The sequence below is a fragment of the Pongo pygmaeus genome, chromosome 16, assembly GCF_028885625.2.
Source record: "Pongo pygmaeus isolate AG05252 chromosome 16, NHGRI_mPonPyg2-v2.0_pri, whole genome shotgun sequence".
Taxonomy (NCBI): domain Eukaryota; kingdom Metazoa; phylum Chordata; class Mammalia; order Primates; family Hominidae; genus Pongo; species Pongo pygmaeus.
Genome location: NC_072389.2, coordinates 45,273,419 through 45,299,576, shown reverse-complemented (window position 1 = coordinate 45,299,576; position 26,158 = coordinate 45,273,419). Strand labels below are relative to the sequence as shown.

The following is a 26,158-nucleotide window of genomic DNA, read 5'->3' as shown; positions in this document are numbered from 1 at the left end:
CTGGAGTGCGGTGGCGCTATTTCGGCCCACTGCAACCTTCGCCTCCTGGGTTCAAGCAATTCTCCTACCTCAGCCTCCCAAGTAGCTGGGATTACAGGCATGCGCCACCACGCCTGGCTGATTTTTGTATTTTTAGTAGAGACAGGGTTTCGCTGTGTTGGCCAGGTTGGTCTCTAACTACTGAGCTCAAGTGAACCACCCGCCTCGGCCTCCCAAAGTGTTGGGATTACAGGCGTGAGCCACATGCATCTGGTTTTCCTTATTGAAAAATATTTCCCATTCAATTTAAAAGCTGTCTCCCTGAGGCCTCTTCCAGCCTTTGTATTCTGAATTTTTCTGCATTCCTCAATAGTCATTATCCTTGGAATGAATACAATTCCAATGACTTTTCACTGTTTTCAGGGCTACCTCTCCTAGTAGACTGTAAGCTCCTTGAGAGCAGACGCCAGGTTTCTGGCACTCAGCCCAATATCTGGCACAGAGTAGGTGCTCGGTAAATGCCTGTGAAATAGCCCATAGACTCCCTTACGCGGTCTGCAGGACATGCTGCTCTCCTGGCAGCACCAGCACAGTCTCTAAATGCTGCCATATGCGAGATATGTGTCAACCGCTCAAGCAGCCCCGGCCTTCTTGAGCGCTCCTCTTCTCAGCCAGGTGCTTATTTTGCCAGTGCCCACGCCCAGTCAAGAAGAGGACCTAAGGGCTCCTCTGGATGTGTTTGTTTCAAACACACCTTCAGCTTTGGGCTGCAGTTTTCTTCTGACCTGCTCGGCAGGCGGGAGGGAGCTTCCCCTGAGGCTGGGATCCCATAGGGACGCGCACCCTGCACCCTGCACCCACTGGACGCACCAGCCTCATCAAAAAACTCCCCGCCTCCTTCCCCCCTCCCTTTCTGGACGCGCAGCAATTATTCTGCCCATTGCCGTGAAAAAGAAGACAAAAGTTACTTTGGCGCCCCCTCTCCCACACCTAATACAGAAGATTCAGGGACTCTCTGGCGCTTCCAGAGCCTGTGTTAGGGACAGAATCCGCGCTGGCGACGGCGCTCCAACTGCGCTTCTGGCGACGGTCGGAATTTTGCTCGGCCCCTTGCAATGTTTCCATGGGAAGGTTCGTACATTCGTGACCGTCCCTGGCAGCGGCCCAGCCCGGGACTTGGCGCTTCACTCGCCATTGGCCAGTCCTCGGCGTGACGCGAAGGGGGGGCGGGGCCTCATCAGCTGTTTGCGGGATGCCCCGAGCGGGCGTATTTTGGAAACAATACCGCACCGTGCGGAGTGGCCTCCTCCCGCCCCGGCCTGTGCCCGCCGCCGCCGCCGCCGCCCCTGCCTGCGCCTCCTGCCTCCTGCCGCAGCCCGGTGAGCGCCCGGGTGGCGGCCGGGGGCCGGGCGGAGTTGGATCGCAGCTCCTTGGGGAAGTGGGGAGCGGAGTCGCGCTGCGCACGGGGGCCCGGGAAGGGTTTGGGCTGCGGACGTCTGGGGTGACCATGAAGAACTGGGGTGCTGGGGTGAGGGAACGGGGTGCAGAACCCACAGTTGGGTGCGCTGCTCCAAGAGGGAACTTGGGGGTAGCATTTGGGACTCGGAGGAGTTGGGTCCAGGTAGGCAGGGGAACCTGGGGTGCACTGTTGAGCAGACCTGGGCGCCCGAGAACGGCCCAGCCTCTGGGTCTGACTTTGGAGTTGTGGGCATCCTGCCTCCCTGCAGAGGACAGGAGTTGTGGGGCATCCTGCCTCCCTGCGGAGTCTGAAGGCTCCTCTCCTTAACAGCTGGGCTTTTCCCCTCCTTCTCAATCGAGTCTGGGCGTCAAGCCCCCGAGTGCTCGTCACGCTGGACCCTGGCGCGGAGCGCTGGCATCGCGACTCGGAGGCCGAGACTCTCTCCTGGAGTCACCCAGGTCTGGGGTGTGTGTGTGTGTGTGTGTGTGTGTTCCTAGTCACTGTCGAGGATCTGGGTGTCTGACTACTGCCTTCTCCTAAAAGGAGGAGGAGTCTAAGTTCAGCATCCCTCTTCCAGCCCTTAGGGGTTGGGATGGCTGCAGCGGGGCTTGAGTTCCTTTGCTAGGAATAAAGCATTCCCTGGCCCTGTTCTCAGGAAGTGCCCTCCTCCCACCACTCTGGACATCACCTCTTAAGCTCAGGAGAAAAACTTCACCCTCTCTTAGTTTACCCTTGACCTTGGCCAGCCCCCCTCCAGAGGCGCCCACCTACAGGCAAGCCACCTACAGTTTGTGGAGTGTGAGAGGGGTCCCTGGGGCTTGCAGAGCCACACCTTCTGGCTGCACCTCCCCCACTGTCCAGTCCAGGCAAAGGTTGAACTTTGGGGCTTTGCTGGGAGGGGGAGGGGAAGGTGATAGGCTTCAAAGGAAAAACCAAGACAATGACTCGTGCTGGTGATTGGCTTTGAGGGCCCCTTCTTAGGTCGAGATTGCCAGCCTGAGAAGAGGAGGTTGGAGAGCTGGGGGGGAGCCCCTGCCAGGTGACTGGCAAGACAGCACTTGGTCCTTTCATCAGGAAATTTTGTTTCCTGTTGTTAATAAGCTGGAGTGCACTCCCTCACCCCCCTCCCCATACACACACAAACACACACACTTGGGAAACACTGTCCAAAGAACACCACGTGGCTGCTTGCCATCCTAGCAGGCATCTCCTCATTCTCCAGGGAAGAGGGCACAGACAGGACCATAGACAGCTCAGGGACAGGGATGGGATGGGACGTAGGCAGGGCCCAAGCAAGCACCTCACAGAGAGCTTGCGTTTGGCAAAGGCAGGATTCTGAATTGAACTGAGATTCTTTTAGCTACTTCACCAATCCATAGACCATTTGGCTTGTTCTTCAAAGGCAAGAGACTGGGGGACAGAACCCCCAGGAATCTCTACTTGAGTCTGACAAGAATGAAATTCATCTCTTTTTATCCTTAGCTGTTCAGGTGGTTGCTGCTTCTGGCTGCTGCAGGGGCCCTAAGCAGTTCCTGGTATGTGTAGGGAGCTGGGTTGGAAGCTTAAGATGCTGAGTGGCTCCAAGCTCAGACTTTCAAGAGCCATCAGGTGGAGCAAGAGGAACTTCTTTATCACCAAGAAACTCATATCAATAACCTGAGCAGTATAGGCAGTGAGTGAGGTCACAGGGAGAGGGCTGAATTTCACTTCCTTCTGTAAGACCAGTTGTACCAGTCTCAGGTTCAGAGTTGGCAGGAGCGGGAGGCTGTGGAATCAGGGATTTGAAGTCGTGGAGACTAGTGAGGAGACTTAGTTGGGAGAGGCTGGACCTACCCTCTAGGCCAAACTTTGGTGGGCAGACAGCTCAACTGCTCAAAGAGAGCCGAGACGGCAGCTGCAATGACTAGCTTGGGTCTTTATCCCCTCTCCCAGGACACATTCTTACCACACTGCAGAGCCTGTTTGTTGTGTTGTGCAAGCAAGGGGTGGAGATTAGAGTAGATGGGCAGCAGGGCGGGGCTTAGAGGTTTGGAGGGAACCTGGCTGCCCTAGGATTGCTGGCTTTTGTTTTTGCTGCTGAGCCTGGAGCTCAGCTCAGACTGAGATAAGAGTTTCCTTGAAACAATGACTCTGTGTGTGTGTGTGTGTGTGTGTGTGTGTGTGTGTTGTGAGCACTGTATGTATAGCCAGTCACAGCACCCTTGACAGCAACTTACAGAGGCTAGTCTTGTTTATATTTTCCCAGGTACCATGCATGTATATAGCTGCTGATTCTACTCCTGCTATTGCTCACAACCCTCAGAGTCAAACTTTGTGACCGGCCTAGGTCAGAAAACGTGATCAAGAAAAAGGGTGGTTCCAGGTGGGCCCAGGGAAGAGGTGTGGAGAGCCCCTGAACATTCAGGCAGTCCACATTTGGGGAGTGAATGTCACCCTTAGCAGTGCTTTATTACCAGGGTTGTATGTCATCAGTATGTGGCCCGGCCAGCTCAAATAAGAAGGGGGAGTATGGAAGGAAGAAGGGAAGGGGAGTCCTTCCAGGTATGGCCCTCGTGGGGCAGCAGCCCAGATGCCTGCATTGCCCCCTCACAGGAGAGATGGAGCCATCTCAGTGTGTGGAGGAGCTGGAGGATGATGTGTTCCAACCAGAGGATGGGGAGCCGGGGACCCAATCCGGAAGCTTGCTCTCTGCTGACCTGTTTGCCCAGAGCCTACTGGACTGCCCCCTCAGCCGACTTCAGCTCTTCCCTCTCACCCACTGCTGTGGCCCTGGCCTTCGACCCACCAGCCAGGAAGACAAAGCTACCCAGACCCTCAGCCCAGCCTCCCCCAGCCAAGGTGTCATGCTGCCTTGTGGGGTGACTGAGGAACCCCAGCGACTCTTTTATGGTGAGTGCTCTCAGCCTCAAGACTCCTCCCATAGAGACTGGGGGAAAAGAGGGGACTTTCCCTCCCCAAACCTGCCCTTTGCTGTTTCCTTCCCCAAAGTGATCAGCAGGGCTGTTGATTCCTTGACTTCCACCTGCTGCCTCTCGGCTTGTTATTGCTCCTCACCTGTGCCTCAGAGCCCCCCCAAAGGGCAAATTGTCCCCTCCTGGAGGGATCCTTGGGTCCGTGGTATCTCCTTTTACATTTTGTGTCCCTTGAGTGGCCTGGCCTTTAGTGTCCTAGCAGTGACTTGCCTACTATAAAGTGGCTCCTGTTGCCCTGGAGAAGTCTGGGGGATCTGTGACTGGCTGTTGACAATGAAGGGAAAAACCCAGCCGGTTCTGGGAGGGAGGGTTCCCAAAGGCAGAAGGTGGCCCCCAGTTGCCACTTGGGACTTTCTGTGCATGAAAGGGGAACTGGAGAAAGAGGTTGGGCCTGCCTGGGCCCAATGCCAGCAGAGGGGATGCTTCCAAGGCTAAGACAAGACCCCTTCATTTGTGGGCTTAAACAGTTTGTTTTATGAGAAATATGCCCTCCTCTGGCAAAAGGGCAGGGTTAGACAGTCTGTTTTCTTCTATTAGCACCACAGCTTATGGAGGGAGGGTAAAGGCTAGGAGGCTGGCTTACTGTGTCTGACGAGCAGATGAGGAGACACTGCAGTTACTCCCAGAAGGAAGCGCAGTTCTGGCAAAGCAGTTCTGGCGGGAGTCTGAGAAGTTGGATAAGGTGGGCAGGCAGGGAAGAGGGAAAGGAGCGAGGAGCCCGGCGGACTGGCGCCCCTAGCGGTGGTTCTAACGCGTGCACTGGGTAAGTGTGGAGCGCTGGTCTAGAGGTCTTGCCTGGGGCTGTCTCCAGAGAGCAACTTGGCAGCTCTGTGCGTCTCAGGAGTTTTCTCTCCCTCTTTTTGTGCTGCTGCCCAGGAGCTTCGGGAGACCAGCCTTACTCTACTGCACTAAAAAAGTGAAGACACTTTTTGATTTTTTCTTTCTCTGCCTCTTACGTTGCTCAACCCAGAAACTGGAGAGCTACCTGCAGTGCTTTCCAGAGAAGAGCTTCAACCTGAATAACCAACTGTGGTTAAGGGTAGTTTGATAAATAAGGACGGAAGGCTGGCATGTTCGCCTGCACACGTTACCACCTGCCCTTTGTCATGGCCCTGTCAGTGAATGGAGAAGCGAAGAGAAGGCTGGGGCCACTCTTTCTGTTCTGCAACTTTTATGCACTTGGGCAGCAGGCTGTCCAAGCTTGGCAGAGTGCTCCGATAGAGGCAGGCTGGCTCCTATCCTTTCTCATATGAGGATTTACCCTCAGCCTCCAATCTTGGCCAGGTCAGGCAGGCGTAGGGAGGCTGGAGCAGTTGTGGAGAATGCTGAGATGTGGGTCCTCTATCTTTGCAGGCAATGCTGGCTACCGGCTTCCTCTCCCTGCCAGTTTCCCGGCAGTCTTGCCTACTGGGGAGCAGCCCCCTGAAGGGCAGTGGCAACATCGAGCAGAGGTACAGATTGCCCGAAAGCTTCAGTGCATTGCAGACCAGTTCCACCGGCTTCATGTGCAGCAAGTAGGCACGGGGGTTTAGGGGAGGAGGGTTGAGTCTGCTGGGGCTTGGGGGCCAGGGCCTGCCTCTCTCCTCTTGTCAGCAACTCTGTCTCTGCCAGACCTCAAGGATATTGTCCCAGAGTTTTGGTTATGGCGGTTCCCATGGGCAGGAGGGGCCTAACTGGCTGAGCATCTTGCCCTCATCTCTGAGCTCCACATTGGTTAACTGCCCACTCTCAACTCATGTTCCATAAGAGCCCTCTCGGGAGAGGCTACAGTCTGGGAATAGGATGGCTTTCTACAGCTCTGCTTGACAACCTGTCTCTTCTTATGGCCATGGCTGAGGGGTTGCCCCTCAAAGACCTAAGAGGAAGATTTTCAGGGTGCTGCAATGAAACTGGGCAGTTGGGGGGTGCCTGGCTAAGGTACAGTGGGAAACGGGTAACCAGGCCAAGGGATGGGGCCTGAGTTGGGGAAAGTGGTGGAACCGGTTGAAACCTGACACTTTCCAGCTGGGGAGGCCGCTCCTCACTGTCTCTGTCTGGGAACCAGGGTCTGGGACTCCAGAGAGTGTACCTCGGAGAGGCTCCCCAGACCGGCGGCCAGCCGGGCGCTCAGCCGGGCGCTTGGCCGGCAGCCTGGCACCAGCCCCGCCAGGGCGGAGCATCGCGTGTCAGCCGAGCATGTGGCAGAGTCCATCAACAAAGGCGGCGGCTGGCAGGCTCGTGCTGGAGGAGCCCTCTGTGCCATGGACTGGAGGCTGCCCTCCCTGTTCCCGCAGCCGCTGTCTGGGCTGGGCCCCCAGGCGCTTAACCCTTCCTCTTCGGGCTGGCTTTCTGGATGGCTGCCAAGGGTGGGAGAGGAGCCTGAGGCTGCATCCGTGCTGGTACAGCCACAGCTGAAGCACAGGCATGCCACCTGGAAGTGAACACATTCTGTACTTCTGGGACTGTGTCCCCAGCCCAGCTGGCTCTGAATGTGTGTTTGTGTGTCTGACTGTGAGGAAATCAAGGGAATAAATAGCTTGACCATGACTGGGCAGACTCCGAGGTTAGATGGGTAGCTTCAGGTGGCCGGAGGAGAGCTATTGGTAATAGTAGGTTGGCTTAAGGGTCAAACCATTACCAGTGCCAGGGGAAGAGGAATTGACCTTGGGTTTCCTAAGAACAGGACATTGCGGGTTAGATATGGTTAGTGCCCTCTGCTAAGGAGTTCTAAGGACAGTTTGGGACTAGGCCTGGGCCCGGTAAGTCCTCCCAGTCCCTTTAGTGATCAGGAAGGGAGGGTGGCCCTATGCTTAGATAATAGACTTAAGCTCCAGTTCTTATTCTCTCCTTTGATTATTTGGTGGAAACTTGGCTTCGAGTTTCCCCTTTAGTCCATGTGTGGACTCACTCTGATTCTTGTTTTCAGTTTCTTGGCCTCCTTCCTGTCCATTCACTCCACCGTGGTTGTATAGGCCTATGGCTGAGCCCAGCTTACAGCTTCCAGTCCTGGTACTGGAGAGGATGGGAGGACACGGTGGCTGTGGCTCTCTTAGACTCATCTAGAGGGCTACGTGGAAGGCACCTTGCTTCATTTGCAATAATCTGATCTCTCTCACCAGTTATTCCCCAGAATATTTCCCCATCCACTGGTGAGCCTCTATAGGCTTGGGAATAGGCTGGGAGCCCTCCCTGGCACAGGACTAGGATACAGTCCTGGGGGCCCTCCTAACTTGGTCCTGAACAGGAGGAGGAGGAGGCCCTTATCCCAAGGTCTGGCCCTGCTTTTTTTTTGTTTTGTTTTGTTTTTTTGGCTCTTTCACCCAGGCTGGAGTGAAGTGGCATGATCTTGGCTCACTGCAACCTCCACCCCCACTGGTTCAAGCGATTCTCCTGCCTCAGCCTCCCGAGTAGCTGGGATTATAGGCACGCACCACCACACCCGGCTAATTTTTGTGCTTTTAGTGGAGACGGGGTTTCGCCATGTCAGCCAGGCTGGTCTCGAACTCTTGACCTCAGATGATCCACCTACCTCGGCCTCCCAAAGTGCTGGGACTACAGGCATGAGCCACTGCGCTGGCCTTGCCCTGCTTTTTGCTGGTTGGCATCACTTCTCCCAGTTCAGAGCTGCCTCTTTGCGTGCACAGGTTAGTTTTAGACAAGGTGTTGTGCTTTTAGCCAGAGCCACCCAAGCTGGGGAGAAGGAAAGTGGAGGTGCAAGGCATGAGAGTCTCCTCTGCCTTGCACCTTACTCCACACTGGCTCCCAGGTTCCCTGTACCCCTACCCTCCTGCCAGCTACCTACTTCTTCTTACTTACAAGGGTAGGAGGCTGACCAGTGAGCCCTCTCTAGCTCAAAGAGCTGGTTTTCCCAAATTTTCCAGTACAAAGAGCCAGGCTTTTTGTCTTCTCCTTAAACAGTTCTCCCCAGAGTCTTCTTGCTTTTAACCCCCTCCTCCCCACTGACCCTACTTATAGACCTTCACCAGGAACTCATCCTGCAGGAAGGGCTAAGGTGATGGCTTCAGGCAGGTGGAACACTGGTATTCCTGGAACGTTTCAGCAGCTGGTTTTGAGAAGTGAGTCATTTTCTAAGCTTGATTCTTATATAAACTACAGTCTAAGATTTCATATCTAGAAAGTACTGTTGTCACTCCTCCATTCTTATCCTTCATCTTCTTTCCCTATTCCCTTCCCTCATTTTTGCAGGCAGAGAAACTGAGGCAGTGGGAAGGAGGTTATTTAGGATTTAGTTTCTAGGCTTTGGGTTCAGAGTCAGAAAGCCCAGGGTTGAATACCAGCTCTGCCACCTACTAGTTTTCGGGAAGTCACTTGACTTCACTGAGCCTATTTCCTCTTCTATGAATTAGTGCTAATACCACAGAATTTTACTGTGATAATTAAGTGAGAAAATACCTATGAGAGTTTGGGACACCCAGTAGATGTTCTTTAATGCCTGTTTCCTTCTTTGTGTTTATGATCCTGATCACCCTCCATGTTTGTTCTTGTTGGTTCACAATTCATTTCCCACTCCACCTGGCAGGGGACTCCCTGAGCAGAGCTGCCTCCCCTGAACTTCCCTCCACCTGCCTGGTCCAGAGGAATTGGTGTCCAGACTGATCATTTGTGGACCTTGGCCTTATCGATTTCTCTTCAGGGAATGATAGTCATTCCCCATCATTGCGGGCTGGATTTAGAGAGCCAAGAAAAGCAACCCTAGAGGCAGATGGGACTTGAGGAGGTCTGACCATCACCTTTCCCCTACATCTGGGATAGTGTCCTGGGGCTAGACAGTGGCCACTGGTCCATAGTCCTGTGGAGAGTGTGAACTCCCCCTTTTTGTCCCTGGTTACAGACCTGAGTTATTCGTTTTTTTGCACCAGAACAACCTTCTCCCTTGGAGGTATGGAGCAGAGGGAGGGGGTGTGATGATGCCATGAAATCCCAATTGAGTGTATCGACCTGGCTCCAGATGCAACAGGTTCCAAGTTTCCCTGGGTGTCATTTTACGTGGGCCATCTGCACTTTCAGCACATTTCCCTAGAGCCTTGCTAGGTGGAGGACTAGCCTGGTTACCTGAGTTACCAGTTCAGGGTGACTCTTCCAGATCCACAGGCAAAAAACCGAAGGCAGAAGATCAGAGTCAGCAGGGTGCTCTGCCTCAGCTCTGTGTGTCTCCAAAGCAGCAAGAGAGTTGGAGGCAGAGTGAGTGGAGGTAAAAACCTTTCCGAACCTCACCACACATCCCACCTTCCTTTGGCCGGGGCAGGAGTTAAGGTTCCCCTGTTTGCTCCTCTGTGAGCTGACAAACTGTGGCAGGGACCCCCGATGGTCTGCTGATAATGACTTATCTTGAGGGTGGTGCTGTGGTGCTTCTGTGTCCAGCTTCTGCATGGAAGAACTTGGTGCAGATGTACTTCCTCCCTGAGCCCCTGGGCTGCCCTGGCCAGAAGGTCTGAGCCCCAGCTTTCCTGTCCTTGTGCCATGGCCTCCTTCAGCATGAGCCTAACGAGGGGCAGGAAGTGGTATCCCTTCCCCTTGGGAGAGTCTTCTGTCCCAGTGGCCCATCATGACATTTGGGGGTATTTCTGGGCAATGTTAAGAAACCAAGAATCCTCAAAAACAGTAGTTACTGTAGACAGTCGAGTGAGTAAAGCTACAGGAGGGTTGGAATTCTTCATGTTGGAAATGGCTTTTTCACTTGGACCAGGAGTGGCTCCATTCAGAAAAGCCGGGTTTGGAAATCCCTGAATAGTAATTAGACTTTTTGGCAAATGAAATCTGAGAAAACTTTCAGCCACTCAGTTGAAACCATCTTTAGCTGTAATATCACGAAAAGGATCCTAGACTTGTAGGCAGATCTGTTAAAATCCCAGCTCTGCCACTTATAAGTTGTGTGTTCGTGGGCAAATCATTTAATCTTTCCAAGCCTTTTTTTTTTTTGGCGAGACAGAGTTTCGCTCTTCTTGCCCAAGCTGGAGTACAGTGGCGCGATCTCGGCTCACTGCAACCTCCGCCTCCGGGTTCAAGTGATTCTCCTGCCTCAGCCTCCCAAGTAGCTGGAATTACAGGCATGCGGCACCATGCCTGGCTAATTTTTGTATTTTTAGTATTTTTAGTATTTGTATTTTTAGTAGAGATGGGGTTTCTCCATGTTGGTCAGGCTTGTCTTGAACTCGCGACCTCGTGATCCGCCCATCTCGGCCTCCCAAAGTGCTGGGATTACAGGCGTGAGCCACTGCACCCGGCTTAGCCTTGGTTTCTAATACTTACCTTGCCTAGTTGATGTGAAAGGCCTTTAGGAGTTGAGATACAAATAACTATTAAGTCAGGGACAGTTGAGTACTTTTAGAAATATGTCAAAAGATGACTTTAGGATTTCACTTGGACCTGACTTTGTAATTTGGGGAGCTCTTTTGGAAGTTGTACCCGAGTTGGTGTTTGCATGGTTTATTAACTAGCAGCTTCTCTGCCTAGCAGACTGGATCCTTTGTTCAGGGAGCCCCTGATTGCTTCCTGACACTTTGGGATTCTCTAGTTATTAGTGAGTGGTTTTCTGGAACTTAAGCTGGCTAACTAGGTTGCTCAGGGTCTAGATGGGACAGCCCTGGGCAGGGGCCCTAGAGGTTTGCTATAGAGTGGGAAGGGTCCCTAGGAAGCCAGCCTCTGTCCCAGGAGTGGGAGGCCCACCTAGGACAGTGCCAGGGGAAGAATGAGGCTGGGGGAGGGACTGTGGAGAGCCAGAGTGCGTGAGAGCCAGCGCCGGGGCTGGGGGCCCTGTGTTTGCTCTGTGGCTGGCTCTGTTTATATCGCTCGCTATATTTAGCTTCTGAGTCATCAGCGTGGCAGACTAAAGGCTGAGTTCCCCACACACTCTGCACCTGACTGCTCTCTCTTCCAGGAGAAGGGCCTTGTAGTTCCGGAGAGTTCATTCCCTCCCCACCAAGGCAGGCCATGGGATGGAAATTGGCTTTTTTTTTGGAAAGTGGGTGATGGGAGGAGGGGACTAAGGGAGACACAAAGAAAGAAGGTTAAAGAAAAATGTCTGGTTTGCCTTTTGATCCATGTCTGGCAGCCAAGAGGTCATGTTCCATGACCAGAGCACACAATCAGTCCGTGTGTGAAGGGGAGGGTTCCAACTTTCCTTCTTGCCTGGTTTGCCTTGACCTGGTCCTGGACAGGACATGAACAGTCAGCTGAAAAGACCCCAAGTTGAGTGTCAGAACCTGGGGTTATTTTGCATAGCATAATACACACAACAGGCTTGTCCCCCCCGACCCCCTCCCTCTCCCTTCTTTAACCGGGGCACACACCGTCGTGCCCTTCTGAGCTCTGAAGAAGTTGCCCAGTAGTTTGATGGAGCTGTTCTCAGCTTGAAGGAAACTGAGTAAGGGTCTCAGTAGTTCGTCCCTCCAGGCTGTGGAGGTGCAAAACAAGGGTCTGGGGACATGGATGGTGCAGCACAGCTCTGTCCCCCACCCGTACCCCTCAACCCCCAGTGGCTGGAGCCAGTGTCTTCCAGTTGTGTTAGAGGAAGCCTTGCCATCTTCCACTGAGAGCTGGCTGGCTTCCGACTGCTCTTTTTTCCTTAGAGAAGCAATGGGCGTGGCCATGGTGGCTTCAATGTCCTGTTAACACTGCTGGCTGGGCTGAGGAAGCTCTCGGCAAGGAGTCTTTTTTTCTTTTTCCGTTTTGCCACGTTGCTCGTTCCTCGGACCTCTGGGTCAGAAGCAGTCTGAGGCAGTGGGCCCACTGGGTCCAAGCGGTTGCCCTCTGGGTTTCAGAATCCTTGGCTTAGCCTGGCAGCCTAGAATCCTGAGCCCCATGGCCTGTGGCTGCTGTGGGCACTCTCAAAGCAGAAAGTCAGGGATCTCCCAGGGACTTCATGAGTCTGCTGGGAAGATGGTGCTCCCCAGGCAGGCCCTGTTGCAGAGCATATTGAGAGAAGTGCTCTGCAAAGCCAGTGAGTCCCAGGTTTTCCTTGTGCTCCCCAGGGAAGGAGGAGCCTGCTCATTGCTGCCCCCAGGCCCAGTGTTTTTTGTATATTTTTCTTATGTAATCACCACAGCAACCTTGTACTTTTAGACTCCATTGTCACTGTGTTATAGGAAACTGAGGCTCAGAGAAGTGAGGTAACATGCCCAAGTCACACTGTAATCTGCTGAGCTAGGCGTCATACATATTTGATGGATTCTGGAACCATGGTCCAATCGCCCCATACCTGCTGCCCAGCAATCACATTCCAGAAAACAAGGGTACAAGGGAGCAAACATTTGCTGCCCCAACCCGCTCTGCCTGATGTGATACTTAGCTTGGTGTTCTTGCTCTTCTCCCCACTATATTGTAAAACGACTGAGAAGCAAGTTTATAATATTTTAATCATCTTTGTATCCACATAACTCTTAGCTCAGTTGGGTGCTTGGTAGCTCAGTTGGGTGCTTGGTAGCTCAGTTAGGTGCTTGGTAGCTCAGTTGGGTGCTTGGTAGCTCAGTTAGGTGCTTGGTAGCTCAGTGGGGTGCTTGGTAGCTCAGTCAGGTGCTTCATTAAAATGTCCTTATTTCAACAGAAAACATCTTCCTAGCTTCCTTCAAGTGGAATTTTCCAAAAGTCTCTCTTATCTCAATGTTCCTTTTCTCAACTGCAAGGCTCTTTCTTTCAGCCTTGGCCTGAGTAGGTTTAGAGAATGACAGGGAAAAGGGAAGAGGGAGGAAAACTTCACATCGTGGACTGTGTACCTTCCGCTAGAGTATAGACAATTCTGCATTTTGAAGAGATTGAGTGTGGTTTCAGATCACAGTCTGAAGTTATAATTTCAGACCAGTTTTAGCTTTATTTCTGTTTGATCTTCAGTTAGCTCTGCCTCTGAAAGGGTTATTTTTTTCTGGTCCACAACATCCTTACTAAATAGTTAATGATCTGGAAACAATGTCTTTAAACATACTAGGGGAGCAGATCAGTGGTGATTTGCTTTGAAAAGGTAATACTATTTTCATAATGTGAATAAACACACTGTAAAATTTTAGTGAAGGAACATAGCTTTGGAGTCAGAAGTCAGGGCCTCAAATAACACCCCTCCCAACTAACTTGGGATGACTTTTCTGAGCCATTGTTTCCGTCGCTCTAAAATGGGTTGATAATACCTGCTCTTCCTATTGTGAGGATCACATGAGAAGAAAGGAAAGTGCTCTGTTCTATATCTGAGATATTATAAGTTGCTCTCTGTTTGGTAAATTTGCATTTTGTGAGTTAGGTTCTTTTAGAGCTGCATATGTCTTCGCTTTGCTTCTTCCTCTGGTACTTTGGGGTGAATTAGCTCTAGCTGGAGCATCTGGAACACTGGTGACACACAAAGCCCTCAGAGGGTATGAATTGGATCTGAAAGTGGGAGAGGCAGAGGGAGATTCTTATCCAGGGAGCTAGGGAACACGCTTTGTGCTTAGGGCAGAGGCTGTGTGGGATGAAACAGAGTTTGATTTATGTAATCCAACCTTGTCAGACACCACAGCCAGCTCTTTAGAGAAAAAAAAAAAAAAAAAAAAAAAGGCCTTTTACTAGTTGGGCCTCTCCCCAGGTGAGAGGCTGATACTATCACATAAAGTACATCTTTAGACCTGGCCAGACATCAGTTGTTCCTGGCCTCAGACAAGTGGGTTATCTTTCAGGGCTGACTCCTCTGTAGTAGGTCCAGCATGCCCTTGTTGAGTGCCTACTGTATGCCTTCCATGTTCCCCATTACACAGGATGAGCAACTGTGCATTCAGGGTGTTGCACACAGTAGGGATTGAAACATTTGTCAGCCGACTGCCTTCATTCGCTGACCGTGGCAAGAAAATGAGGCTGGGCCAAAGAAGCCGCACGGGGCTCTGACGCCTGCCTGTGCTCTCGTCATTGAAAAGAACACTGTAATCTACCATGTTAGGGCGCCTTCCCTGGGGGCATTCACCTCCGTTCATTCCCTCCATGCCTTGGCCCTGCCTTCTAAACCATGTGAGTCCGAGGGCTCTAGGATGAGCTTCCCCTCCTCTGTATCCCAGCCCCCACCCTTGGGTCACCCTGACTGTGTATTCTGGGAACTCTCATTCTGTGAGGGGTTCCCTAGCTGAGTCTAGGAGAGCAGGCCTGGTTCTGGGGATCTGCCCTCGTTGATCTCAGATTGTGCGCTGGGTGCTGTGCCAGGTACCTGAGGGTCAGAGGCCAAGTACACTCATTCCTGGTTCCCCTCTCTTCCCCTTGTCCTCCACACCCTCTTGTGGAAGGACCCACGTTCTCTGGTGTTTTGGTGTCTTTGTGTTCTTCATCCTGTTCAGTGAAGGCCAACTTCCTTCCTCCTCACTGTTTCTCCCACTGGCCTCCCTTCAAGTCTTTTTTCTTTCCTTTCTAGTCAGGCCCTTTTGTTAAACTTTTAGGAAAGATTTTATTTATTGTTGTATTTTGTAATCAGGGCATTCTTTGATTCTCTTGGTTTCCTCATGGAAAAGGGTTTTGTGAGGGCTGCCCTGAGGCAGGAGAAGGCCAAAGGGAGCCTGTGTGGTATCTGCTTGTAGCCAGAGAGGGCTCATAGGCCCATGGGTGGTTCCCAGGCCCTACACCCAGCTGACAGAATTCAGTTGTTGGAGCTCTGAGTTGTAATCTTGAAGGTAGCTGTGGATGACAAACTCCTTAGGGTTGGAGAGCACCTTTGTGGTTTCCAAAAGGCTGTGGCCTGGCTGCCACAGAACCACCTGAGCAGGATTGACCTCTGGCTTGGCCAGTGGGGTAAGACATTACTTTGGTGGAAAGAGATCGAAAGGGACTGAAGAAAACACCAACACATGAAGTGTTTTCTTCTAGGCTGGAGGATCATGAGTGACTTTATTTCCTCCTCTGTAACGTCTTGTGTTTTCCAATATTTCTACAATTAACATGTATTGCTTTTATGATTAAAATATACAATAAATGATTTCTGATCTCTAAAATGTCACCCAGGGAGCTTGTTCAGTATACAGATTCCTGGGACCCTTCCTTGAAATTCTGACCGAGTGGGTCTGGGAGAGGCCTGGAGACTCTGTACTTACAACAGCACCTCAGCTGGCTTAATGACACAGTTGGGTTTAGAAACCGTTGATCTAGTACAATACCTGCATTTTCCTTCTAAGCCAAGAGAGAACTCATGAGCAGGTTGATGGGAGATCCAACCCTAAAGCCAGGGCCTCTGATTCCTGGTCCCTGGGGATCCATGCACCATAGAGCCTTCCTTGCCAATTCATGAGCCTTAAGGACTGTCACACGCAGAGGCATGGAAACTAGATCCTTCCCAAGGGCCGGCCCATGTACCCTGCCTCCTGCACCTAGGCCTGCCTGGGTCGCCTGCAAGACCTCAGCCTTCCTGTCTGAAAGCACTCTCTGGCCCACAGCTGCTTCTGAGTACCCCAGTGCTCTCAGATGATGGGAGTCTGTGCCTCATCTTCAGAGATGTCAAGTTGCCCAGGGAGTAAGTGGCCTCCATTAGTGGAATTTGGGAGAAACTGAGGCATACAGAGATGGGAATCGCCTCAGCCCCAAATCATAGAATTCTCGTCTGCCTTCCGTGGCCATTGAGCTGTTTTGAGATGATTGAGTGAAGGGGAGGCTAGAGGGTCTGCTTTGGTATAAAGAAAGGTAGTGGCACTCTGAGCACAAAAATAATGGGAAGGGACATCGCTCTAGGGCCAGATGGTCTAGGTTCAGTCCAGTCCCTGCCACTTAAACTAGCTATGTGGTCGCTAAGTAATGGGCATGGTAATGTACCTCAAAATCACTTGGGGAATCTTCTGATGCTGGGTCTGCATTTCCAGGCAGCTCTCTGATGATGCTGAGGCTGCTAGTCCATGGACCACCCTTTGAGAAGCAAGGATGCAGAACACACAGAACAGAGTCTGGTACCTCCCCACCCCTGACTGCCACCCTACCCCATGTTACTATTATGGTGATGATTGTTCTTGCCACTGGTCTTCTCCGACAAGCACCTCAGGAGATCTGGAATTCCAGCAGACTGGCCTCTCCAGGGATGAGTCTGCTCCTGGATTCTCCTCTTGTTTGGCCACATGACCTCTGCACCTGTCTCGGGCAGCAGCTGGGGAGGGGACGAGAGGGGGTCTTTGGCCCAGCTGCTGCAGGCCGGAGGCTTCGGGTTTGCAGCTGAGTCCATTTTCACGCTGTTTTACTCTAACCAGATTTTGTTAAGCCGGGTGTGTTTCCTCTTTTTACTCATCTTTGTTTACAAAACACAAGGAAGCCATCCATCTCCCCACCCTCTGTCTGCCAGGCCTCTTCTGTGGCACGCCCGATTTCCCTTCCCCTCCAAGCAGGAGCTGCGCCTCCAGCTTGCCGGGTTGTTTTCCAGGCTCTTCCACGGGGGAAGGAGGAATGTTGTTGCCATGATGGACGGGGGCATTCCGTGTTCACCTGGGTTGTCGGGCCCTGAGGCCAGCTGCCTGGATGCCTCTCTTTTTGTGGCCTAGGGCAGCATGAAGGGGAAGCCAGCAACTTGCATGGCGGCCCTGGGAAAGGTCAGGGAGGCCAGGGCTGGACAGAACCTGGAAGCTCTGGGAGTCCAGGCAACCTGGGCCCCCTTTCCAGCTGTGCCACTGGCTTCCTCTCTCCTCTTCCCATCTGACCCGGAGTAGTTGCCTGGTGGGGGTTGGTGCTGTGGTTAAAGACAGTTTAAGAGAGGGCTTCAGCTCCCCCGGACACCTCATGTAAACTTGCTTGCTGATGGGGCCACTGAAGTAATCCAAGTCCAGCCCGTGCTGGCTCCTTTCTGCACACTAGGTTTTTATTCCCCTGTCCACTGAGAACCCTGTGGAGAGGCCCCCGCCCAGTCCTCCTGCCCTGGCAGACAAAGAGAGAACAAAGACCGCCTCTTCCAGCACCCCCCAGTTTCCACCCCCAAGGCCTCTCCTGGGAAATGGTACCTGTGTGGGCAGGGCACCAGCCCCAATCTGGTGAGCCACTGACCCCTGAACTTTGCCCCTAGCTTCCCAGCCTGACAGTAGGACCTGGGATAACCTCCAGAGCATAGTATATATTCTTTGTTTTTGTTTTGTTTTCAAGTATGTTCTTGCTTAATGTTTAATTGGCTCCAGTCAGTAGGAGAGCGCTCCAAGAGGGATTATTTATGGCTTACTGTCAAGAGCATCTATAAAAAGGGCAGCACCGAGCTGGAGATGCTGGGGAGGGAGAGCGGGCGGGCGCACAAGAGTGTGTGTGTGTGTGTGTGTGAGAGAGAGAGTCTGTGTGTGTGCGTGTTTGCACTGGATGAAATCAGATTTTTGCTGCCTCAGCAGTGTGGTTTAAATTGAAGATTAACCCTTTGACCTTCACAGTGTCAAATCACTTGCAGATGGAGGCCCCCCCTTTCCTCTTGTTCTCTATGTTACTTTGGAGTCGGGGGAGAGAGGGGGGCACTTCTTCTCTTGCTGAAGCCAGTTTGTTGTTCATGCAGCTGAGGTTTGAGGGGCTCGGGAGCCAATCTGATTAAAAGCAGCACTTGGCTAAACTCTGGAAAATCCTGCAAGCAGGGGAAAAAGCTTAATCCTCTTGTGCATAGTGCATATAGAGCCTAGTCTTTTCTTTTTAATGTTAAAACTGCAATTGTTTTTGGAGAACTCAACTCTCTCCTCCACATGGCAGTGTCTCTTTCGCCTCCCCCTCCTCCCCGCTGTGAGCTGTACTGATAGGATTAAAGTGCCAGCCGTGATACTTGGAGATCTGAACTTTTATTGGAAATGAGAGGGAGTCGTCTAAGGTTGTGTTTGGGAGTTATGCTGGTCTTTTTTTTTTTCTCCCTTCAGCACCAGCAGAACCGAAATCGCGTGTGGTGGCAGATCCTCCTCTTCCTGCACAACCTTGCTTTGAATGGAGAAGAGAACAGGAACGGGGCAGGCCCTAGGTGAGGCTGGGCTGCCCTCTTCACATGGGGCACCAGGAACACCGTCTGGAACAGGAAGGACATCGGGCAGGACTGACACTGTGTCTTGTGAAGTTGTTTTTTTGTTGTTATTTTGTGTTTTAATTTTTTAAAATTTCTCTCTGAGTGTACATACAACATACTCAAGCGGGACCTTCTTTCTCTGTCAGGCCCTTGACCTGGAATGGGGGCCTTTGTCAAACACTGTTGAAGGAGAGGCTGATGTGTCTGTGATGGTGAGAATTCCCAAGGGCTCTGACAAATAGATTCTTCGACTGAGGAATCTCCCAGTTGTTGAAGAGGATCCGTTAGTGATGTTCTCTGGGAAGTGGACTGTGGTTTTTCCAGAGGAACTCAGTTAAGAAATCAAGAGTGGATTAGACTCCCAGTTCCACCAACCTATGAGCCTTCCACTGTGGATGGGGGCCATGATCCTGACGGTCACATTGCTTTAACCCAGCAGGGCCTTGGCCAGGGGCTTTCCACTTGAGGATAGCAGCTTCACTAGGCTGGCCGGCCAGCTCCACATCTGACTGGGTTCTTACTTCCCAGCCAGTACCTGCCCCACGGGCTCAAGGATTCCTGGCCAGCTCCTGTCACCTCCAGCAGACCTCAGGGAGGGTTGGGTTTCTCTAAGGACCCCTCAAACATGTCGCAAAATGAACCAAACTTCTGGCTAGGCCTCAAAACTGACTTGGTCCCACTTGGAGGCCCCAGGATTGGTCCTGAGGTACAGAGCCACTGCCACCACTGGCGGCCTGGGACCAGCTGGGTGTCAGCCACGGACGAGCCGAATAGCCAGTCAGTGTGTTGCTGCTGGCAGCCTGTGCCTTTGACAGCTCTTCTTTCAAAAGACCCCACCGACAGACCGCATTCCACCCCCAAAATCAGCACTGAGGGACATCAGGGGCAGGTTTGCAGTGGGGCTGGAAAATGTGGTGGCCACCCCACCATAAGAGTCAGCCCTAGAGGACCCCAGACCCCTTGGTTTCCTTGGAAACAACATACCTCTTCCCCCTTATCCCCAATCCTTTTTCATACCTAGTGGGATACAGAAGAAGCCAGGACGGTGGCTTTGCCAGCTAAGTGACTTTTAGAGTAACAGATAATGATTAGAGTGGGGAACCGTCAAAGCTGGGTACACATTTCCTATCTTCCTCCAGCTTCCAGCTAAGCCAGAAGGGCATGCTCTGGAACCCAGCAGGATCACAGCTGCCTCTGCACGTCTTCCCTTCTCTCCCTGCTGCGGCACTTATGGAGAGGATCTAAAGCAGCCGGTGTGGCAGCTCCGATAGCAGGCACAGGGAATCTGTTAACCAGACACTAGAAACTAAATTATAACTTTTGCATATGTGAGAAAAGACAACATTGGTGCTAACAGTGAAGTAAGGCCCAAAGAAAAGATGGCTTCCCTGGACCTAGAAGACCTCAGGGCTACCCAAGGAAATAGGAGGAATCCAGAGTAGACTCACAAATCTGAACAAGCCCAAGTCTTCCAGTTCTGAAGAGAAGAGGTCTTCAGTACTATTGAAGGAGACATTGATCTTCTGGATGTACAGTTGTTCAGGTTGTTCACTGCACAAGGGCACCTGCAGAGAGAGCTAATGGAGGCTGGAATTCAGCTTGTGTTCTGCTCACTAAGCTGTGTGCCCTGGTGTGGGGTACTTCTCCCAAGAAGAAGGGGTGCCTTTTCTAATTTGCAAAGGTGCCATATGGGCTCACAGCACCCTGGAGGAGAAGGGCCTCAAACTGTGCATGTAAGCCTTTGTTTGTTCTGCTCAGATATTCTGGATATTACCTCCTCTTGGTCAGAATTCTATTCTCAGGGTGTGTACCATGATTTGTCTGCTAAGAAGACGGGTTCCTGCTATGCAGAGAAGGAGCCGGGGACCAGCGTGAAGACTGGCTCTGGGACACACTGACCATTGTGAAATTCAGCCTTCCCTGTGGGTCTCCATACCATTTTGTGATGTGTATGGGACATATGTTGTTCTCCCCTCTCTGGATCAAGGTGGTGAATGGCAGGCTGCTGCCGTATGCTTCAGTGGCACACACCAAAAAACCGGGATTATTTACAGCAGCCACTATTCACCCCTTTTGGCAGACTCTCCACCTGAGCTCAGTGAGAGAGAAGATGATTTAGATCTTGGTGCTGAGGCAAGGCCATCAGCTTCAGAGACCTTGCCAGGCCCAGGCTGGGTGCCCTGTGGCCTGAGAACTGAGCCCAGACTTTGACAAAACCACCTCAACATCAAGCCTGGGGCAGGTGGAAGGTGGTCTGACTGCACTGTCTCCATCTTATGCAAAGCCAGGAACTCACTCACTGTCTTAAGTGAGCCAGGGCAAAATTTACACCCCTCACATTTCCCTCTCCCTTCTTCCCCACCAACAAAACCCAGGAGGTAGCTGGCAGAGTAGCTGTCAGGAAGGAGAAAGTTTCTTTCTGGCTGGTTGTTTTTAATTGGCTTAGTGATCTAAACTGGCCCCTTCCTCCTCTGCCTGGTGAGTTGGCCTAAACATTCCTCAAGTCTAGCCTCAGGAGACCTGCCCCTCCCCCCCACCTCCACCCCCTCAGACTCCATCCCCCACCCCCAGGAGCCTGGCTGTCTCTAGCCAGGGATGGAGAATCAGATTTAGAGGGAGGGAGAGTCTGACCTGGATCCTGACCTGTAACCAGCTGAAGATGGTGGAGGCTTTGTGGCTTGCTGAGAGTGGGGGTTGGGAGAGGGACTGGAAACCTTCCTCCTCGGGAAAGAAATGCCTGGGAGGAAGGGAAGCCTGATATTCAGGGTCAAAACAGCCCTTCTAACTCACAACCCCAAAGCAGGGGTTTCTAGAAGTTAGTCAACAGATCTGGTGAGGGAACTCCCCAGGCCAGACGCTGGACTCCTGCAGTGAGGGTGGAGGACTCAGCCTGGCCTCTGCCTGGCGTGTTTCAAAGTCTGGGCCACTGGAGAGCTGCTCCCTGGCAGCCTTCTCTTGCTCAATCCGAGGTGGAAAAAGATCACCTCCCAGTGACCTCCCTCAGCCCCCAGAGGAGTAGGTCTGTGTCCAAAGCTATGTGGCAGGCTTGTTTCAAGGGCCCAGAGGGGCCCAGCTGACCTGTCTCACTGCTCCTGGCAGCCCAGCCCCATCGGCAGGTGGCCCCTGCCTGGGGGTTGTTCGGGACAGTTAAGCCAGGGCCTCCCAGGAAGAGTACTGTGGAGCCACGGTGACTGTCCTGGACAGCAAGGAGCATGCTACCCCAGTGAGCCCTTCTTTTTGAGGGACTTGATGGGGAGGTGGAGTAGGGAGAAGGGACGTGGCAGAAGCGGGAAGACTTTGGTCACCATGGCTCTGCAGGCCTTCTGCAAATCAGTGCTGGCCTGGGCTGGAAACAGCTGTGTGTGTGAAGGTGAGGACTCTTGGAAGCAGGCCATCCTGGCCAGACACCCTAGCAGGAAGGGGCTCACCTGTCACCCTTAGGCAGCCTGAGGGCTGATGGGGACTTTTGAGTCTTGAGGGGATAGCGGAAAAAGCTGAGCTCATAGGTGCCCAGCCAGCCTCCCAGCTAAAGGTGCTCAGAGCCCCACTGCCCCCTCTCTCTGCAGGTGGCCAGTGCCCCTCCCTGCTCTGGGAGCATTGCTAGCCTTCTACCCCATCCCTGGATCCACAGGGGCTATCAGGGGGAGACCCAGTGAGAATGTAGCATTTTGTTCATCCCCAGGGTAGCTGCCCTGGGGTCTGGGCACTCTGCCTCTGGGAGAGAGGAAGAAGAAAGGGGGCCCCATTTTTAAAAAAACTGTACAGAGCCTTTGGCTTTATGTGTTTATGTTCTTCACATGCATATGTGTGTATGTGTGTATATCTTTCCCCCCATCAATTGGTACAATTTTTAATAAAATCATTTAAAGCAAATCTGGTCTTATTTTTCAAGGTGTGGTAAAAATGCAAGTAGATCAGTTAGGAAATTAAAGGCTTCTAGCTTCCTCAGCTGCCAGCCTGAGTGACCCGGAGGTGCTCAGCTTTCGCCGTGACTTCCTTTCCCCTCTTGGAGTTGAGAAGAGTGATTCCGACCACACGGTAGGCAGCGCAGCAGAAGCCCTGTGAGAGGGAAAGATGCAGGCCTTGGACCCGGTTCCCTCCTCCTCCAGCTGAATGATCTTGGGCAAGTTATGTCACCTCTCTGAGCCTTCAGTTCTTCCACGTGTGAAATACGACTGTGCCTGCCTTGCAGGATTAAAGGGAATGTGTCAAAAGGGCCTGTCTACCGCTGGGACCCAGTGATGGAAAGGACCCCAGCAGCTCCTCCCACACACACTCCCCCACCCCTCCGTTCTACCAGGGTAGCCCCTCAGGAGGCAAGCTAGTTGTAGGGGGACTTCTGGCTTGCATTTCTTTGTGGATTAACAATGTGTCTGATTCAAAGCGGTGATTTAAAGCTCTTGACAGAGTTCTGAAAATCCTTGGGAAAAACTACTCCTGATCCTATCAGCAGTATAAGTTATGAACTGAGGGGCCAACCCGCCCTGCATCTGTTGGGCTGTCCTTGATTTAGGAGGTTGTCAGCTCTCAGATCTAGCCTTGGCCTCCAGTTCCGACCGTCATAGAGGGTTGGAGCTTGGCGTGACATTGGATCTTTTGTCCAACCTCTCTGTCTTACGGGTGAGTAAACTGAGGCCCAGAAAGGGGATATAATTTTCTATTTGGTCTCTTTAAATAGCTGAGTCAGTCTTGAGGGGGGGCTCACCCCATCCATCTGTTTCCATTTGGGAATCGCACTGCTCATGCCCAGATCTTCAAGTAAGCCAAAACTTATCTATTTTTAATGCCAAATAACTGCCTCTTCTTCTGTAAAGTATGGCACTTCCAACCACTCTATATTTGGACAGGGAGGTTTATTTTTACTGGAGCGTGGTATAAGTGGGGCCTGGTGCCATGTCCGGATGTTATTCTACATTTCACTTGCTGGGTTGTAGTTGAGTCCATTAAGCAGTTCCTATGAGGTTCACAGGGGATTAGTAGGTGACTGGTGATAGTGATGTCTTTCACGTCATCGAGGCCTACCTTAGGTAAGGCTGCACTCCGTTGCCCAGGCTAGAAATCTGAGAGCTCACCTTCGTTCCCCTTGTTCCCTCCTTTCTGTCTCTCTCATCCCTCCAGAGGAAGAACAGAGACATTAAAGGCACAGCTGTCCAAGTTTGAACCCAGACTGTGCCGCTCACCAGCTATGTGGCATTGGGAGGCCACATAATCTTTCTGTGCCTCAGTTTCCTCACCTATAAAATGAGATAGTAGTACCTACCCATAAGGTTATTGTGAGAATTAAATGTGTAAATATGTGTAAGGTGCTTAGAAGAGTGCTTGGTACATATTAAGTTTTCAATTTATGTTAGCTATTAATATTAATGATATTATTATTTGTGGGCAGTTGGTCAATAAGCTCTGGCCATTCTTACTTGGAAATGTCTCTTGCAGCCTATCTTCCTTCTGTCTGTGCTGCACCGTCTTAATGTAAGTCCTTTTGCCTGAACAACTGTGGAGCATCTTAACTGTTCTCTCATCAGCCTTGCCCCTTCCACAGCATGGTCTTCTGCGCTGCCAGGGAAGCTTCCTAAATGGCAGACTCAATCCCATCGCCCCCACTGGAAAACTTGCCCTACCGGATCCTTAGCCTGCCTCTCCAGATATCTCCTTTGTATTAGTATTCTGTACTTGTATTCTGCAAAACAAATTACCCCTACATTTAGCAGTTTAAAACAAACATGGCCGGGCGCAGTGGCTCACGCCTCTAATCCCAGCACTTTCGGAGGCTGAGGCAGGTGGATCACGAGGTCAGGAGTTCAAGACCAGCCTGGCCAACATAGTGAAACCCCGTCTCTACTAAAAATACAAAAAATTAGCCGGGAGTGGTGGCGGGCACCTGTAATCCCAACTACTTGGGAGGCTGAGGCAGGAGAATTGCTTGAACCCAGGAGGTGGAGGTTGCAGTTAGCCGAGATCCCGCCACTGCACTCCAGTCCAGGCAACAGTGCAAGACTCCATCTCAAAAAAAAAAACAAAAACCAAACAAACAAAAATTTATTATCTCATAGTTTCTGTGGGCCAGGAATTTGGGAGTGGCAGCCCAAGGTGGCTGCGTGATGAGGTGCTGGTATTAAGGTGGAGACTCCTGAAGCACCCATTTAATTTTCATGAAGTCAACTGTAGGAGCTCAGCTGAGAGGTGGGGAGAGCGGGAGGGACACATACAGTGATATGTTGATGTGTGGTGATACAGTGCAGCAGCTGGGCAAGGTTGCAGGGCCCGGAGGGTGTGTAAGACGGGAGCACACGCAGCCGCCCTTCCCTGGCCTCATCTCACGGCAGCATCTCACCTCACTGAAGATAAGTTTCTCTGGCCCAGCACAGCCCTAAATGCCACCCACGTTTTCCTCTGCTGCTCAGCTGAGGTAACAGTACTCTCTTCCAGCCCGAAGGCAGAGCTGACTGGCTGGGATGTCCTGTGGAGGGATCATGTCTGCTTGTTGTACTTCATTTTAAAGGATTTTCAAGGGAAATTTTCACTTTATGTGATTTGGCTTTACAGGAGGTCTTGGAACTAGTCCCTGTGTACAATGTACAATGAGACTCCTTTGGACCCCTAAACCCCAAACCATGCTGCCCTTAACGCACTGCTTCCTAGGAGACGCTTCTGCCCCGGTAACTGGGAAGGCTCGGTGTGGAATTGGAATTGGAATTGTCCTAAAGGGAGGGTGAAAGTAAGTGATGTTAGTGATGTCCTGTCTGGCCACTGCTTTTGCTACCATTCACATGTCCCCTGGCTCCACGCTACTCTGCAGGGGGATCTGTCACCAGCATTCGAATGCTCATTCGAGCGCCAACCCTGCTCCTAAGAAGGTGAGGTACACTGAATGAGTCACTGGCACTGAAGCGAGGTGCCACCCTAAGCCCAGTGCAAAGATTGGAAAGAAATAAGCTACATGGTCCCCACCCTCAAAATTATGCCCTACAAGAAATCCAGGTGGTGTGGAAAAGTGGATAAAACACCCGGTGGGGATTAAGGAGACTGGGTTTTCTGGCTGACTGTATCATCAGCTGACTGAATGACTTTGGGCAAGGATGTGACTTCACCTCACTGGTCCTTAGGGTCCTTATCTATCAATGGGGCGGGACCAGACTGCATCTCTGTGACCTGCCCCAGCATTTTATTCAGCAGGTTTTTTGTTTTTTGTTCTTTGTTTTTGAGATGGAGTCTCGCTCTGTTGCCCAGGCTGGAGTGCAATGGCATGATCTTGGCTCACTGCAGCCTCCGCCTCCCGGGTTCAAGCAATTCTCCTGCCTCAGCCTCCCGAGTAGCTGGGATTACAGGCGCCCACCACCACTCCCGGCTAATTTTTTGTATTTTTAGTAGAGATGCGGTTTCACCATGTTGGCCAGGCTGGTCTCGGACTCCTGGACTCAAGTGATCCACCTGCCTTGGCCTCCCAAAATGCTGGGATTACAGGCGTGAGCCACCACCCCCGGCCTCACAGTATTTTGTGGTTTTTTTTTTTTTGGTCAGGTCTCGATCTCTTTTGAGATTCTGCTGAATTAAGATAGGAATCCTCTCCTAGGGAAAAGGCATATGACATGCTCAGACTCAAGAATTTTTGCATAAGATTTCAGGAAAATTATTGAGTCTCTGAACCTGTCACTTGGTCCCCAGGCTTCAGGATTATGGTTTTCTTTGTAAAGGAAAAAGCAAAAGAACAAGTACTGCAAAAACTTAGAAACGAAAGCAAGCTTTTTCTTCATTGCGCTCCTGACTTTCCTCATACTCCAGGCAGTTACTGCTGTCGCCTGTACATTTCCCCCTGTGTACACG

General features: G+C 51.8%; 1 protein-coding gene across 1 annotated transcript; it reads left to right on the top strand.

The window, feature by feature from the left end:
- The first annotated feature begins 1,223 nt into the window (after positions 1-1,223).
- BMF (Bcl2 modifying factor) lies at positions 1,224-22,210 on the top strand. Its single transcript, XM_054451663.2, is given in 6 exon segments — positions 1,224-1,312; positions 1,315-1,358; positions 1,769-1,896; positions 4,031-4,327; positions 5,764-5,924; positions 18,198-22,210. Coding segments are annotated over 6 exon segments (813 nt in total). The 5' UTR covers positions 1,224-1,231; the 3' UTR covers positions 18,300-22,210.
- The last annotated feature ends 3,948 nt before the right edge of the window (positions 22,211-26,158 follow it).